The sequence below is a fragment of the Alosa alosa genome, chromosome 5, assembly GCF_017589495.1.
Source record: "Alosa alosa isolate M-15738 ecotype Scorff River chromosome 5, AALO_Geno_1.1, whole genome shotgun sequence".
NCBI lineage: Eukaryota > Metazoa > Chordata > Actinopteri > Clupeiformes > Clupeidae > Alosa > Alosa alosa.
Window position 1 is genome coordinate 34,676,031 of NC_063193.1, and position 17,216 is coordinate 34,693,246.

General features: G+C 42.0%; 1 protein-coding gene across 1 annotated transcript in view; it reads right to left on the bottom strand.

Moving 5' to 3' along the window:
* slc2a6 (solute carrier family 2 member 6) overlaps nt 1-8,494 on the bottom strand; it is a 13,329-nt gene extending 4,835 nt beyond the window's left edge. The window contains exons 1-5 of the mRNA XM_048244577.1: nt 8,415-8,494; nt 7,680-7,833; nt 6,010-6,216; nt 5,137-5,236; nt 4,471-4,676 (exon numbers count right to left, since the gene is read on the bottom strand). Of these exons, the coding sequence (XP_048100534.1) occupies nt 4,471-4,676; nt 5,137-5,236; nt 6,010-6,216; nt 7,680-7,833; nt 8,415-8,461 (714 nt within the window). The 5' untranslated portion in view covers nt 8,462-8,494. The remainder of the gene's footprint in view (nt 1-4,470; nt 4,677-5,136; nt 5,237-6,009; nt 6,217-7,679; nt 7,834-8,414) is intronic.
* Between the last annotated feature and the right edge of the window lie 8,722 nt (nt 8,495-17,216).

A 17,216-nucleotide genomic window follows, 5' to 3' on the forward strand; every position in this document is an offset into this window, starting at 1 on the left:
ACATGCACACACACACACACACACACACACACACATACACGCACGCACGCACCATGCACACACACACACACACACACACACACACACACACACACACGCACACACACACACACCACACACAAACACAAACACACACACACACACACACACACACGCACGCACACACACACACACACAACACAATAGATAGATAGATATATAAATAAATTGATAGATAGATAGATGGAGATAGAGAAATAGATAGATAGAAAGATAGATAAAGGCCCCAGCTGTGGCGCAACTGGCTGGGGCACCTGCATCACGCCCGGTGACCGGGTTCGATTCCTCCCAAGTGGTCCTTTCCGGATCCACCCCAACTCTCTCTCTCCCACTCACTTCCTGTCACTCTCCACTGTCCTGTCATTAAAGACATAAAAATCCCAAAAAATAAACTAAAAAAAAAAAGAGATAAAAACAGAGCTAGATAGATAGAGATAGAAAGAGAGCTAGATAGATAAAGAGCTAGACAGATAAAGAGCTAGATAGATAAAGAGCTAGATGGAAAGAGAGATAGATAAAGAGCTAGATAGATAAAGAGCTAGATGGAAAGAGAGATAGATAAAGAGCTAGATAGATAAAGAGCTAGATAGATAAAGAGCTAGATGGAAAGAGAGCTAGATAGATAAAGAGCTAGATAGATAGAGAGACAGAAGTGAGGAGGTGAATTGCGAGCGCCTGAGCAAGAAGCTGCATTATGATGTGACCACCCCACTGCTCTCCCCACACATACATCCATCCACACTAGCATTGCTGATGAGATGGTGTGTGTGTGTGTGTGTGTGTGTGTGTGTGTTATCGGAGCTGATAATATCACACTCTTCTTCACTCTTCCAACACACACTCTTCTTCACTCTTCCAACACACACTCATCCTCACTCTTACAACACACACTCTTCCTCACTCTCACAACACAGACTCTCACAACACACACTCTTCCAACACACACTCTTCCTCACTCTTACAACACACTCTTCCTCACTCTCACAACACACACTCTCACAACACACACTCTTCCTCACTCTTCCAACACACACTCTTCCACACTCTTCCTCACTCTCACAACACACACTCTCACAACACACACTCTTCCTCACTCTTCCAACACACACTCTTCCTCACTCTTCCAACGAACACTCTTCCTCACTCTTCCAACACACACTCTTCCAACACACACTCTCACAACACACACTCTTCCAACACACACTCTCACAACACACACTCTTCCAACACACACTCTTGAAACTGCATGATGAATGTGCAATCTAACCAACTGAGCCCAAATAACCCCACGCTTGACTAACACACATCAGGAGGCTCTGCCTTCACACTAGCTCTGATCTGATCTGGATCTCTGCCTTCACACTAGCGCTGATCTGATCTGGATCTCTGACTTCACACTAGCTCTGATCTGGATCTCTGACTTCACACTAGCTCTGATCTGGATCTCTGCCTTCACAGTAGCTCTGATCTGATCTGGATCTCTGCCTTCACAATAGCTCTGATCTGGATCTCTGCCTTCACAGTAGCTCTGATCTGGATCTGGATCTCCGCCTCAGACCTCAGTCCCCACCCAGGGTTCAGGAAGAGAAAACATAGATATGTCACATAGATATATAACATAGATATATCACATAGATATATAACATAGATATATAACATAGATATATCACATAGACATATCACATAGATATATAACATAGATATATAACATAGATATATCACATAGACATATCACATAGATATATCACATAGATATATCACATAGACATATAACATAGATATATCACATAGATATATAACATAGATATATAATGTGATGTATCATACTGTATCTGTGATTGAAAGGATCTGATCTATTCGGAGCTGATTCTCACAGTTCCACAGTCAGTTGCTATCCTAGGAAGAAGTTTGCAAAATGTGTGAAATATGGCACAGTGTGTGTGTGAAATATGGCACAGTGTGTGTGTGTGTGTGAAAGCATATGCATGGGTGAGACAGCCTGCAGAGTGTGTGAAAGTGTGTGTGTGTGTGTGTGTGTGAGAGAAAAGAGAGAGAGAGAGAGAGAGAGAGAGAGAGAGAGAAAGAGAAAGAGACATGTAAGAATGCATTCTGGGTGTTAAACGTCCCACACTGTGTGTTTTAGTACCTGTTTATTGATGCTGTGCTGTAGTGGTGGTGGTGTATGTGTGTGTGTGTGTGTGTGTTATCGGAGCTGATAATATCACACTCTTCTTCACTCTTCCAACACACACTCTTCTTCACTCTTCCAACACACACTCATCCTCACTCTTACAACACACACTCTTCCTCACTCTTCCAACACACACTCTTCAACACACACTCTTCCAACACACACTCTTCCTCACTCTTACAACACACTCTTCCTCACTCTCACAACACACACTCTCACAACACACACACTCTTCCTCACTCTTCCAACACACACTCTTCCACACTCTTCCTCACTCTCACAACACACACTCTCACAACACACACTCTTCCTCACTCTTCCAACACACACTCTTCCTCACTCTTCCAACGAACACTCTTCCTCACTCTTCCAACACACACTCTTCCAACACACACTCTTCCAACACACACTCTCACAACACAGACTCTCACAACACACTCTTCCAACACACACTCTTGAAACTGCATGATGAATGCGCACTCCAACCAACTGAGCCCAAATAACCCCTGACTTGACTAACACATCAGGAGGCTCTGCCTTCACACTAGCTCTGATCTGATCTGATCTTCGCTCTCACACTAGCGCTGATCTGATCTGGATCTCTGACTTCACACTAGCTCTGATCTGACTTGACTTCACACCAGCTCTGGATCTGACCTCTGCCTTCACAGTAGCTCTGATCTGATCTGACCCTGCCTCTTCACAATAGTTTGGACGGATTCTCTGCCTTCACAGTAGTTTCGATTCGACCTGGATCTCCTCAGACCAGTCTCACCTGAGGGTTCAGGAAGAGAAAACATAGATATGTCACATAGATATATAACATAGATATATCACATAGATATATAACATAGATATATATAACATAGATATATCACATAGACATATCACATAAGATATATAACATAGATATATGTAACATAGACATATCACACAGACATATCAACATAGATATATCACATAGACATATCACATAGACATATAACATAGATATATCAAGAGACATATAACATAGATATATAATGTGATGTATCATACCGTATCAGGATTGAAAGGATCTGATCTATTCGAGCTGATTCCTCACAGTTCCACAGTCAGTTGCTATCCTAGGAAGAAGTTTGCAAAATGTGTGAAATATGGCACAAAGTGTGTGTGAAATATGGCACAAAGTGTGTGTGTGTGTGTGAAAGCATACGCAATGGGTGAGACAGCCTGCAGAGTGTGAAAGTGTGTGTGTGTGTGTGTGTGTGAGAGAGAAAGAGAGAGAGAGAGAGAGAGAGAGAGAGAGAGAGAAAGAGAAAGAGACATGTAAGAATGCATTCTGGGTGTTAAACGTCCCACACTGTGTGTTTTAGTACCTGTTTATTGATGCTGTGCTGTAGTGGTGGTGGTGTATGTGTGTGTGTATGTGTGTGTGTGTGTGTGTGCGTGTTTGTTTTAGTATCTGTTTATTGACGCTGTGCTGTAGTGGTGGTGGTGTGTATGTGTGCCGCTACGCATGTGCGCCGCAGGTACAAGGTGTTTTGTTTTAGTACCTGTTTATTGACGCTGTGCTGTAGTGGTGTGTGTGTGTGTGTGTGTGTATGTGTGTGTGTGTGTGTGCGTGTGTGTGTGTGTCTGTGTGTGTGTGTGTGTGTGTGTGTGTGTATGTTTTAGTACCTGCTTATTGACGCTGTGCTGTAGTGGTGGTGGTGTGTGTGTGTGCGCGTGTGTATTTTAGTACCTGCTTATTGACACTGTGCTGTAGTGGTGGTGTGTGTGTGTGTGTGCGTGTGTATTTTAGTACCTGCTTATTGACACTGTGCTGTAGTGGTGGTGTGTGTGTGTGTGCCGGCATCTGTATTTTTAGTACCTCGACCCGCCTTGCTGTAGTGGTGGTGTGTGTGTGTGTGTGTGTGTGTGTGCGTGGTGTGTGTGTGTGTGCGTGTGTGTGCGCGCGTGTGTTTTAGTACCTGTGTATTGACGCTGTGCTGTAGTGGTGGTGTGTGTGTGTGTGTGCGCGTGTGTTTTAGCACCTGCTTATTGACGCTTTGCTGTAGTGGTGGTGTGTGTGTGTTTTAGTACCTGTGTATTGACGCTGTGCTGTAGTGGTGGTGGTGTGTGTGTGTGTGTGTGCGTGTGTGTTTTAGCACCTGCTTATTGACGCTGTGCTGTAGTGGTGGTGGTGTGTGTGTGTGTGTGTGTGTGTGTGTATGTGTGTGTGTGTGCGCGCATGTGTTTTAGCACCTGTGTATTAGCACCTGTGTATTGACGCTGTGCTCGATGCGGAGGAGCTCGCTCATGTACTCGGGTCCTCTGAGCCACTGGAGCGCGTGGCAGGCTTCCTCGCGGCGGCCGTGAGTGATCAGGAAGCGCGGGGAGTTCGGCATGAAGCACAGCAGAAACACCATCACAATCACCGGAACTTCCCCAGCAACCGCCAGCCATCGCCATGGCAACACCAGACCTTTACCGCAATAATAATAATAATAATAATAACAATATAATATAATAATACTACTACTAATAATATAATTTTAGATGTGAAAATAGATTATAATAATACTACTACTAATAATATAATTTAGATATGAATAAATATAATATAATAATACTACTACTAATAATATAATTTTAGATGGGAATAAATAGATTATAATAATACTACTAATAATAATATCATTTTAGATGTGAAAATAGATAATACTACTACTAATAATAATAATATAATTTTAGATATGAATAAATAGATTATAATAATACTACTACTAATAATATCATTTAGATATGAATAAATAGATAATAACAATAGCTTTTAAGCAGAGTGGGGGCAGCTAGCTGTGGGGAGATACCTAGAGCGTAGAGTGGGGGCAGCTAGCTGTGGGGAGGTACCTAGAGCGTAGAGTGGGGGCAGCTAGAGGAGGTACCTAGAGCGTAGAGAGCCAGCGATCCAAACACTGCAGTCAGTTGGGGACAGGATCCCAACGTGCCTCGGACTTTGGGGTGTGAGATCTCTGAGACATACACCTGATACACACACACACACACACACACACACACACAGAGAGAGAGAGAGAGTTCACACACACACACAGAGAGAGAGAGAGAGAGAGTTCACACACACACACACACACACACACACACACATACTCAGAGAGAGGGAGAGAGTTCACACACACACACACACACACACACACAGAGAGAGAGGGAGAGTTCACACACACACACACACACACATACACAAAGAGAGAGAGAGAGTCACACACACACACACACACACACAGAGAGAGAGAGAGAGAGAGAGAGAGAGAGAGAGAGAAAGTTCACACACAGACACACACACACACACACACACACAGAGAAACGAAGAGAGAGAGAGTTCACACACACACACACACACACACACACAATCAGTATAGCATCATGCAGTGGATCATCTGTGTGGTCACAAGTGTGCTTCACCGTCCCCCGGCTGACCTACAGGTATTGATGCCGCGGTCATGCCACACACACACACACACATACACACATACTGTACACACACACACACACACACACACCGCCCCCGGCTGACCTACAGGTATTGATGAAGCTCTCATGCCACACACACACACACACACCGCCCCCGGCTGACCTACAGGTATTGATGCCGCGCTCATGCCACACACACACACACACACACACACACACACACACCCCCGGCTGACCTACAGGTATTGATGAAGCGCTCATGCCACACACACACACACACACACATAGAGTACACACATACACACACACACCGCCCCCGGCAGACCTACAGGTATTGATGAAGCGCTCATGCCACCTGCGATGCCCGTCAGGAACCTGCCCAGGAGAAGCATCCACACGTTCTGCGCTGCCGCCATCACCAGGTAGCCCACGGCCGAGGGCACGGCCGCCATCATGATGCTGGCTTTGCGGCCGACCCGGTCATTCAGCAGCATGGCCGCCAGGCCCCCCGCCGCTGCCCCCAGGGTGAAGATGGACTGCCGGAGAACAGGCAGGAACGGAGATACAATATTACAATATATTAACGATTACAATATATTAACGATTACAATATATTAACGATTACAATGTATTAACGATTACAATATATTAACGATTACAATGTATTAACGATTACAATGTATTAAAGTTTACAGTAGATTAACCATTACAATATATTAACGATTACAATATATTAACGATTACAATATATTAACGATTACAATGTATTAACGATTACAATGTATTAAAGTTTACAGTAGATTAACCATTACAATATATTAACGATTACAATGTATTAACGATTACAATATATGAACGATTACAATATATTAACGATTACAATGTATTAACCATTACAATATATTAACGATTACAATATATTAACGATGACAATTTATTAACAATTACAATTTATTAACAATTACAATATATTAACGATTACAATTTATAAATGATTACAATATATTAACGATTACAATTTAGAAACGCTCTTTTGTGCATTGCTGTGAACATGGAGTGCAGGAGAGCAGGCAGGACTGGAGATAGTGAGAAGAACCTCTGATGGCGTGTGTGTGTGTGTGTGTGTGTGTGTGTGTGTGTGTGTGTGAGTGTGTGTGTGTGTGTGTGCGCGTGCGTGCGTGCGTGCGTGCGTGCGTGCGGCGCGTGTGTGTGTCTGTGGCAGGCAGGCAGTACTGGGGGTGTGAGAAGAACCTCTGATGGGCTTTCAACTCCAGTCCACCTCTGCTTTCAGTTCCTTTAAAAATCTTTATTACTAAACAATCTATAGATAATGAAAATAAATCTCAATGAGGTGGATCAGAAACTGAAAGACAATCACATGACAATAAATTGCACAACTTACTTTCACTTCTTTAGGAGGAACACCAGCAGTCAGACAATATTAACCAAAGTGAAACCAAACCACACCCTGGACACACAATATTAATGTAGCATCCCTGGCTGCTTAATTCACACACACTAACTGCACACACACACACTGTAGTGTTAAACACTCTTTGACACTATTACACAATATTAATTTAGCATCCCTGGCTGCTTAATTATAACACACACTAACTGCACACACACACACACACACTGTAGTGTTAAACACACTAACTGAACACACACCCACTGTAGTGTTAAACACTCTTGGACACTCTTACACAATATTAATTTAGCATCCCTGGCTGCTTAATTCACACACACTAACTGCACATACACACACACACACACTGTAGTGTTAAACACACTAACTGAACATACACACACTGTAGTGTTAAACACTCTTGGACACTCTTACACAATATTAATTTAGCATCCCTGGCTGCTTAATTCTGACCCCGCAGATATGACATTATCAGAGAGACCATCATGTCTTTGTCCTCCTGATTAAATATTCTTTAGCTAGACACATTCCAAAAGAAACCTGGGGCACCCCTGGGTGCGTGATTCTCACCCCAAACCAGGAGATCTCCTGAGTGTCCATCCTGAGCCGGGGGTCGTCGCCCCTCTGCAGCTGGGGGATGACCGGAGAGGGGTAGACCAGGGAGAAGCCGAAGTTGAGGTTCCCCAGGACGGCAGAGAACGCAGCCAGGTAGAGCCGCGCATTACTGAAGGAACAGAGACAGTGTGTGTGTGCAGTGTGTTTAATAATACAGTGTGTGTGTGTGCAGTTAGTGTGTTTAACACTACAGTGTGTGTGTGTGCAGTGTGTTTAACACTACAGTGTGTGTGTGTGTGTGCAGTGTGTTTAACACTACAGTGTGTGTGTGTGCGCAGTGTGTTTAACACTACAGTGTGTGTGTGTGCAGTTAGTGTGTTTAACACTATTTAGAGTTAGTGTGTTTAAACACTTAGAGTGTTTAACACTACAGTGTGTGTGTGTGCAGTTAGTGTGTTTAACACTACAGTGTGTGTGTGCAGTGTGTTTAACACTACAGTGTGTGTGTTTAACACTACAGTGAGCACTGATTGATAACAGTAAAAACCAGAAGAACCTGAAATACATTCACAAGACCTAACAACAGTAGATTGTCACACAGTGTGTTCGATCAAAACAAAACGTAAAACTGAGAAAAAGAAATCCCCAAGAGAAACACAATAACCGTCCTGAATAAGACTAAGATCAGAAACACTCACCCTCTCTGTGATGCGTCCGGTCATGAATAAGACTAAGATTAGAAACACTCACCCTCTCTGTGATGCGTCCGGTCGAATGAGCGGCTGGTTCTCATCCATGTCTGTCCTCAGTGGTGTGACATGAAACGCTGCTTTCTGTGAATGAACTTGGTGGGTTGGTTGGGCGGTGTACTAAATAGGATGACGCTGAGTACTGTATGCCTGACCTACAGGGCTGGCGCAAAGGCCAAAGCATGTCATGTGACCTGGGAAGTTCACATGATATCACAGAAAAGAGGAAGAGGACTCTGTCTGGAACTTCTCACAATGCGCAATCTGATCCCTTAACACAACGTGTTCACAATGGCACAATTGTGTGGTTTCACATCAGAGTGAAAGTGAAGATAGCTAAAAAAAACTTTACGCTAATAAACACTAAGGGTGATGACTTTGAACCCAAGATTGTATTTTATTGATGGACTAATTATGATAAATTAAACTTTATTTAATTTTACATCGCAAAAGCGATTTCCCGTGATTGGTTACCATTTTTATAGCCTAACACTAACTAGCTGACAAGATTGTCACTAGATTTCAGTGGCTTGGATGCCAAAGAATGCATGAGATAACAACCTGTTATCTTATATACTTGACTTTATATCCTGAACTTTATTCATTCTAGCTAATTTCAAATTTCAATTTAATTGTACTTATAGAGCACCCAAACATTACACATGTCTCATGGTGCTTAACAGAGTGTTAGACAATCAGAGAAAAGAGAACAGAAGAGAAGAGAAGAGAAGAGAAGAGAAGAGAAGAGAGGAGAAGAAGAGAAGAGAAGAGAAGAAGAGAAGAGAAGAAGAGAAGAGAAGAGAAGAAGAGAAGAGAAGAGAAGAGGAGAGAAGAGAAGAGAAGAAGAGAAGAGAAGAGAAGAGAAGAGAAGAGAAGGCCCATGAGTAACAGGGGCGAGGAGAAACTCCCTAGAATTGGAGATAGAAAGAAACCTCGAGCAGATCCACGACTCAAGGGCCTGACTTATCTGCCTAGGGTCAGATACAGGAGAGTAAGGTCTGTATGCACATGACAAATGCATATGTTAGTCAGGTGTAGAGAATAGGACATGGTGTTTAAAGCCACCTGAGGTTACACGAGGAGGGATGATTACATATCCGGTATGATAATGCATTAATCCTGATTTAGTGTCAGAAAGTTCAAATAGTCCAGCGTAGGAAATGGAATTGTCCAGGGGAATAGGAGTTGTCATAGGGCAAGTGGTGGGTCGGCAGTACGGGCCAGAGTTGTCCGGCAGGTGTTGTCATAGGCAGGTGGTGGGTCGCTAGGCTGTATGGGCCAGGAATCTAGGTAAGGGGGACAATAATAGGCGATGATAGGGTAGTCGTAGGGATGGGACTTCACATGAGATGAGTGAGAAGAAGGCCAAGCACACAGATGGCTGATGACTGGTGATGATATACCTCACAAGTGAGGTAAGGGGGGAAGAAAGAGAGATGTAGAGTGGGTTAGTATTACTGAAAATCAAAATGGTTAATGTCAATAAGTAATCAGTGGTACCTTGCATAATGGGGAAAAGGTAGAGCTGACCTCCAAATTCGTGTCTGAAGTAACCTAATCATTTCAACACTGTACCTCAGTGGCATACATAAATCTACTGCGCACTAAATTAACCTCAATTGCATTGTTTCTGTGGCTCATTCACGTTGTGTACAAGCCGTTTTCTGGCATATTTAGAGGTGTGTAAACGAAATTTTCTGAAATTCAGGAGGTGCTTAAACGGCGTTTACATGTGTTTATGCCTCCACTACATCCCTGCTTGTAGCTAATTGACTGCTTGACAGTAGGTTATGTATATTTTTCTGTACAATAAACACATTTGTTCGTTCAACTTAATGCAGCAGAACACTTGGTCGGCCTAGAACTGGAACATTTTGGAGAGGGAATCAACGCCAGATTCACCCATTCTTTGCTGAACTACTCGCGAAGTAGCCTACTCACACAGACTCACACAGTTAGTCGTATGACATGTATCGTTTAAAAGCTTTTTCTTAGCTTTTAAACGATGTTAGTCGCTATAGTTGTGGTAAACGGTTCCCGAGAAAAGTAGCCTAACTTTAATTTAATCATATTACATTCTGCGCCCGTCTCCCTACCCATTCATACACAATTGTAGCCTATAACAGGCCAAATACAAAATAAATGTTACAAATATCGCCTAGATATCTGTAAACATTAAAATCAGAGGATATACATATAGGACAGACCAGGGCGGAGCTAATGGTTCACTATAGGGGGTGCGACGATCTTTAGTGGGCCCCTATACTGTCGGTGTTTATCCCAACATCATGTTTTTATTTAGTCCACTTCATATTGTGCTTATTAGAGGCTGAGGCATTTTGTTTATTAGTCCATGGGCCAGAGCAGAAGTTGGTATCACCAAAGGTGGAAAAATCTAGCAATGATTTTCGTAATCCTCTATGTCTGAGAGATGTTTTGGTATGATAACCTTTTCTAAGTGGTAGCTTAGTTGTATTTTTACTAGCTTTTATACCCATACCCAGTGCAATTCACAATACATGCCTATGTGTAGGTATAGCTGTATGCAAGTGTGTGGGATGATGCGATATGTCTTAATCTATGTTATATCATATGTAGATGGCATAGGCTTTTAGAAAATATACAGTTTAGATGGATAATTTAGCTTTCCATGAATTACATAGGCTAAAATGCATCCGTCATACACTTTTTCACCTGTATAGGATTAGATAGAGGCAAAAGACTAAAAGACCAATGACTAGGCTACTTGTGTGGGTGGGTCAAATCCAAACTCTTGCTATATCACATCTAGAGAGTATAGGCTTTTAGAAAATATATGGGTTAGATAGCTGAATACACTTTACACAGCTATTTAAGACCCATAACTGATAGCTGTCCATTGAAAATCAATGCATTTCAATGTAATGCAAAATACATTACAGAACTAAGGTATAGTGGGATGGAGGAAGTTGGGAGATGTCTCAATGCACATTATATCACATCTAGAATATATAGACTTCTCAGAAAAATATATTTTAGGGTAATTAATCTGTTTTCCCTAATGATACCAAAACTATAATGATCGGACATGCCATGATATTTCAGTTCTAAAGAGAATGCATGTAGATCCTGCATAACTATTAGGCCTAAATTCTGCTTTTTCAATTTGTCTGGAACTAGATTTCTTTTCTGAACATTCTACAGTACAAATATAAACTGCCAACTTTAGAGTGTGTTTATCAGAGTTGCCAGATTGGGCGGGTTTTTGAGCGTGAATGGGCGGAAATCACTCAACCCAATCTGGCAACACTGGTGTTGGTGTTTGCTGGGCCACAGGGCCAGTATGTGGATGGAAGCAGTTTAGTTAGGCTACAGAACAACAATGGCTGTTGTAGTGTCAAAAACAGATTACAAGGTAAGTCCTGTTTATTTTTATTTGTGTTATGATTCAGATGTGTGAGAATGAGTAAGGATATGACCAATGACTAGGCTACTTGTGAAAGACTAGATATAACCAGCCCAAGTAAGGTACTCATCATCAGCATTACAGCAATGATGTATGCTGTAAACCGTACTGTAGACTTCCCCAATTTGTGTGTGAACAAAAGAAAGGACAAAAATTAGGGGCAGCCGTGGCCTACTGGTTAGCGCTTCGGACTTGTAACCGGAGGGTTCGAACACCGACCAGTAGGCACGGCTGAAGTGCCCTTGAGCAAGGCACCTAACCCCTCACTGCTCCCCGAGCGCCGCTGTTGTTGCAGGCAGCTCACTGCGCCGGGATTAGTGTGTGCTTCACTTCACTGTGTGCTGAGTGTGTTTCACTAATTCACGGATTGGGATAAATTTCCCTCACGGGATCAAAAGAGTATATATACTTACTTAAATAACATACAGAGATGTAGCCTATGTGTGAGAGAGCAGTTTCAGTTGGTAAGCTAGAATACTGTAGCCTAGAAATCTAGACGCGCCCCTAGCGGCAGCAAATTATATTTGCTGCCAGGGCTACTGTAGTCTAGCAACTCTCGGTTGGCTTGTGAGCTCCAGAAATCGAAACTCAATCAGGCCAATGAAATCGTGTATAAAGTCGTTAGGTGGGCTTAACATAATGATTGATGGCAGAGTTGCAACGGTTTGGCTTGAATTCCCTGCTACTTGAAAACAAATAAGATGGATGTTGCTGTTGGCGAAGTGTGACACGAGTTAAGCTTTTATTAAGTTGGCAAACGTTTGAACTAGCCAACTAGCTCCACTGGTGGGAAAGGCATGGGACTCATAGCGCTGCCGCTGTCCTATTGCGTGCAGAGGGAATTTGAAAGACAACTGATTATCCCGCCCCTCGGACTGAGCACTGCAAACGGTGAGTGTCCAGACACTACATTTTAATGTGGGTCTGGCTCGTCAGGCTAAGAATACTGATGAGAGTGGCAGAATACTGATGATGCACAGTCAAGCCACAGCTCAAGCCACTGCACTCTCACTCTTTCTCTTCCTCACACACACACACACATACTTCACATCCACAAACATGTTCTCTCCCTCACATACACACACACTTTCTCACACTCTCTCTCACTCACACACACACACACTTCATATATTCCCTCTGTCTCTCCCTCTCTCGCACACACACAGTCACACACACTGTTGCTGAGTAGGAAAAGGCCTCATTTTAGCACATCATTCCTGATATATCTCTGTTGCTTTTAAATTGTTGTACATCCCAGAATAGAGAAGCATGGCAGAAGGAAGTAGTGGTATTCAGGGGGAGTGTTTAATACATTGTTCAGATGATAAACCTTGTGGCACCTACTGTATGAACATAAAGTCATGGAACACACTACTGAGAGCAGCTGAAATAAGAGCCTATCGCCCCATCCTTGATCTTGCTAAAGATCTCCCTAAGGGTAGAATACCATCTATATTGTATCACAGAAAATGGCGTAGCATCTTTACTATAAGGAAACTGCTTGACAAGATCCTTGCAAAAGACATATCTGCAGAACCGTCTGTCACAGAGGACCGAAAGGGAAGGTCCAACGACTTTAAGAGTTTATGAGGCCAAATGTATACAGGTGCTGGTCATATAATTAGAATATCATCAAAAAGTTCAATCATGTCAGTAATTCCATTCAAAAAGTGAAACTTGTATGTTATATTCATTCATTCATTCATTATAATTAGAATATCATCAAAAAGTTCAATCATGTCAGTAATTCCACTCAAAAAGTGAAACTTGTATGTTGTATTCTTTCATTACACACAGACTGATATTTCAAATGTTTAATTATTTTCATTTTGATGATTATAACTGACAACTAATGAAAATCCCAAATTCAGTATCTCAGAAAATTAGAATATTACTTAAGACCAATACAAAAAAGTTTTGAAAAAAAAAAGAAATGTTGGCTAACTGAAAAATATGAACATGAAAAGTATGAGCATACAGCACTCAATATTTAGTTGGGGCTCATTTTGCCTGAATTACAATGCGGCATGGCATGGAGTCGATCAGTCTGTGGCACTGCTCAGGTGTTATGAGAGCCCAGGTTGCTCTGATAGTGGCCTTCAGTTCTTCTGCATTGTTGGGTCTGGCGTATCACATCTTCCTCTTCACAATACCCCATAGATTTTCTATGGGGTTAAGGTCAGGCGAGTTTGCTGGCCAATTAAGTACAGAGATACCATGGTCCAGTCCTTAAACCAGGTACTGGTAGCTTTGGCACTGTGTGCAGGTGCAAAGTCCTGTTGGAAAATGAAATCTGCATCTCCATAAAGTTGGTCAGCAGCAGGAAGCATGAAGTGCTCTAAAACTTCCTGGTAGACGGCTGCGTTGACCTTGGACCTCAGAAAACACAATGGACCAACACCAGCAGATGACATGGCACCCCAAACCATCACTGACTGTGGAAACTTTACACTGGACTTCAAGCAACATGGATTCTGTGCCTCTCCTCTCTTCCTCCAGATTCTGGGACCTTGACCTTTTTGTCTTTAGCCCAGACGCTTCTGATGCTGTCCACTCTTTGTGAATCTCCCCCACATTTTTGAATGGGTGTCTATTAATGTGCTTGGACACAGAGCTCTGTGAACAGCCAGCCTCTTTAGCAATGACCTTTTGTGTCTTGGGGTTTTCATTAGTTGTCAGTTATAATCATCAAAATTAAAAGAAATAAACACTTGAAAAATATCAGTATGTGTGGAAGAAATGTATACATTATACAAGTTTCACTTTTTGAATGGAATTACTTAAATAAATAAACTTTTTCATGATATTCTAATTATATCACCAGCACCTGTATTTTGTGACAAATGTAGCAAGTATTTGAAAGGTCAAAAGACAATAGAGAGTCTAACAAAATGTGCAGAGTTAAGACCTGATGACAAAATCAGAAGAGCAGCCGTCAGGAAAGGTTACAAAAGAGTACTATCCATAGCCAGTCGTGACTTAGTAGCAGCAGAAGGCCATTACCATAGATCCTGCTACAGGGCGTACACAAAGGGAGATTCAGACATAGACAAAGATGAAATTAACTTGACCTGCAAATGTGTACGGACCTGCAAACTTCCAGACTGCTCCTGTCTTTAAAACAAATTAAAGTGCACGGAATTGTGTAGGTTACAAACTTGTAGCAATCAGATGGAGGAAGAGGATGATGAGGAGAACATAAATGCCAGTCTGGATGAATATGATGATAGTAATGAAGATTAAAAATATATTTTTGAGTCCTCATTAATCTTCAAACGTTTAAACACATCCACCTATAAATTCCACTGTAGCCTAAAGTTGAGCCATTTTTGCAGCCAAGACATTATGGTCTCTAAGCCAAACATGCCTATTCAGCCATTTAATCTATATTTTCTAAAAGCCCATACTCTCTAGATGTCACAAAACATGAGTTTGGACTTGATCCACCCTTTTCCACCATTTTGCATGTATATATTAGTGTATTATAAAGGCGAAAATGTGCACATTTTATTTAATTTAGCCTGCATCATTAATGAAAAACTAAATCATCCATCTAAATTTTATATTTTCTACAAGCCTATGTCATCTAGATGTGATATAACATGGATTAAGACATGTCCCACCTACCTCCAGACTTTGAGGCACCCATATCTGTACATAGGCTTGTATTGTATAATTTACTGTGTGCAGGTATAAAAGCTAGGAAAAATACCTAGAGAGGGTTATCATACCAAACAATGTCCCTCAGGCATGGAGGATTACAAAAATCATTGGTAGATTTTGCCACCTCAGGTGATACCGATATGTGATTTTTTAAGTCCTGGCCCATGGACTATATGTCCTGATGACCTAGCCTACCGTTTAGTCTGGGCATCGGGGCAGCTTAGGCCTGCGACGACCAGGCAACTCAACGAGAGAGAATTTCACCTGTGTGTGTTCACACAAAGTTAGCCCACCATAACTTCCCAACTGCTTCACAACTGTGCAGTATCCAATTAACTGCTCGACAATAGGCTATTTACATTTTTCTTTAACATTTGTAAACACGTTGTCAAAATCAACTTTAATGTACGCACTTTTAGTTTGAGCAGGAGAGGGAATAATAGCCTAACAAACGCACGCAGCAATTACAGAAGTTGTGGGCTAGGCTACTTGTTGCTTTCTTTTACTATGGTTGCCTGTTATCAACACACAATTTTAGGCTAATTCACTACCTCAAGACTTCAAGGCTATCATGGATATAAAATGTTTTTTGGAAACAATGAAAGGGTGGAGATAGCAAAGGATGGAGGCAGCAAAACTAGAGGAGTTATTTCAGATGAACAAGGTAGGCAAAATGCTTGTCAAAACGTTAGCATTACATCTGGATTATACTGAATAATGTTTACTGACGTTAAAGCGCGAACGCCGTTTAAAGCCATACACAACGGTAAACTAGAACAAAACTAAAGGTAACTTTACCCTTTATAGGGCCGTATAAAGTTGTCCAAATGAATAGGTCGTTATTAGGCGTTGTTGTTTTATATTACATATGGATTTTGTACTAGGCTACTTTTTAGGTGACCAATGCACGAACGAAACCGGGAAACGGACAAATATTATTAAGCCTTTCAATGTTTTGTTGCGTGCGGAGGGGTAGATGGTGCGCTTACCATTCATTCCTGCTGGCGCGCCTCTGTTGTCGCGGCAAGCTTAGGCCTATGCTCCTGTCTTTAAATAGGGACAGTGTAGACTAGACCTACATGCTATGTCGCTGATTTTCTGTAATAAATGCAGCCTGCAGCATAGGCTACTTCGGCAAACCCAGACCGGTTGTGGCATCAGTTTCGCTTATAAAACGCAACAGTGTAGCGAGAGGGAGAGTGTGGGCTATTTAATTTGCAGCATGACTAGGGTTGCCAACCGTTCCGTAAAATACGGAATCGTCCCGTATTTGCAAGGAAAAAGATGTGTTCCGTATTGAACTGATACGGAACGCATTTTGTTCCGTATTATTGAGAATCAACTTGTGCAAATCCATGACAGATCAGTATTATAAGTTAAACTATGAACGAAAAATACACGATTTGTATGAAATAAAGGGAAACTTTGCTGCTGTCATTTATCCCTCTCAGTTTGTCTGTCATCACTATCCCAACAGAGAATGCACTTTTCGTTTGAGCCACTGCGAGTCACGTATATTACGCTGATAGCGTAGTGTGAGATGACATGTCTTGTCATGAGTTTTACAGTGCATCTTTGCAAGATAAACAAATAGGCTAGCCTACTTGCTGCAGAATAGCCAAAAAAAGCCAGAAATAAAATAAGGCTTCACCAAATTCAGAGCTTCTGGAGCTGCTTGTGATGTTCAATATATTT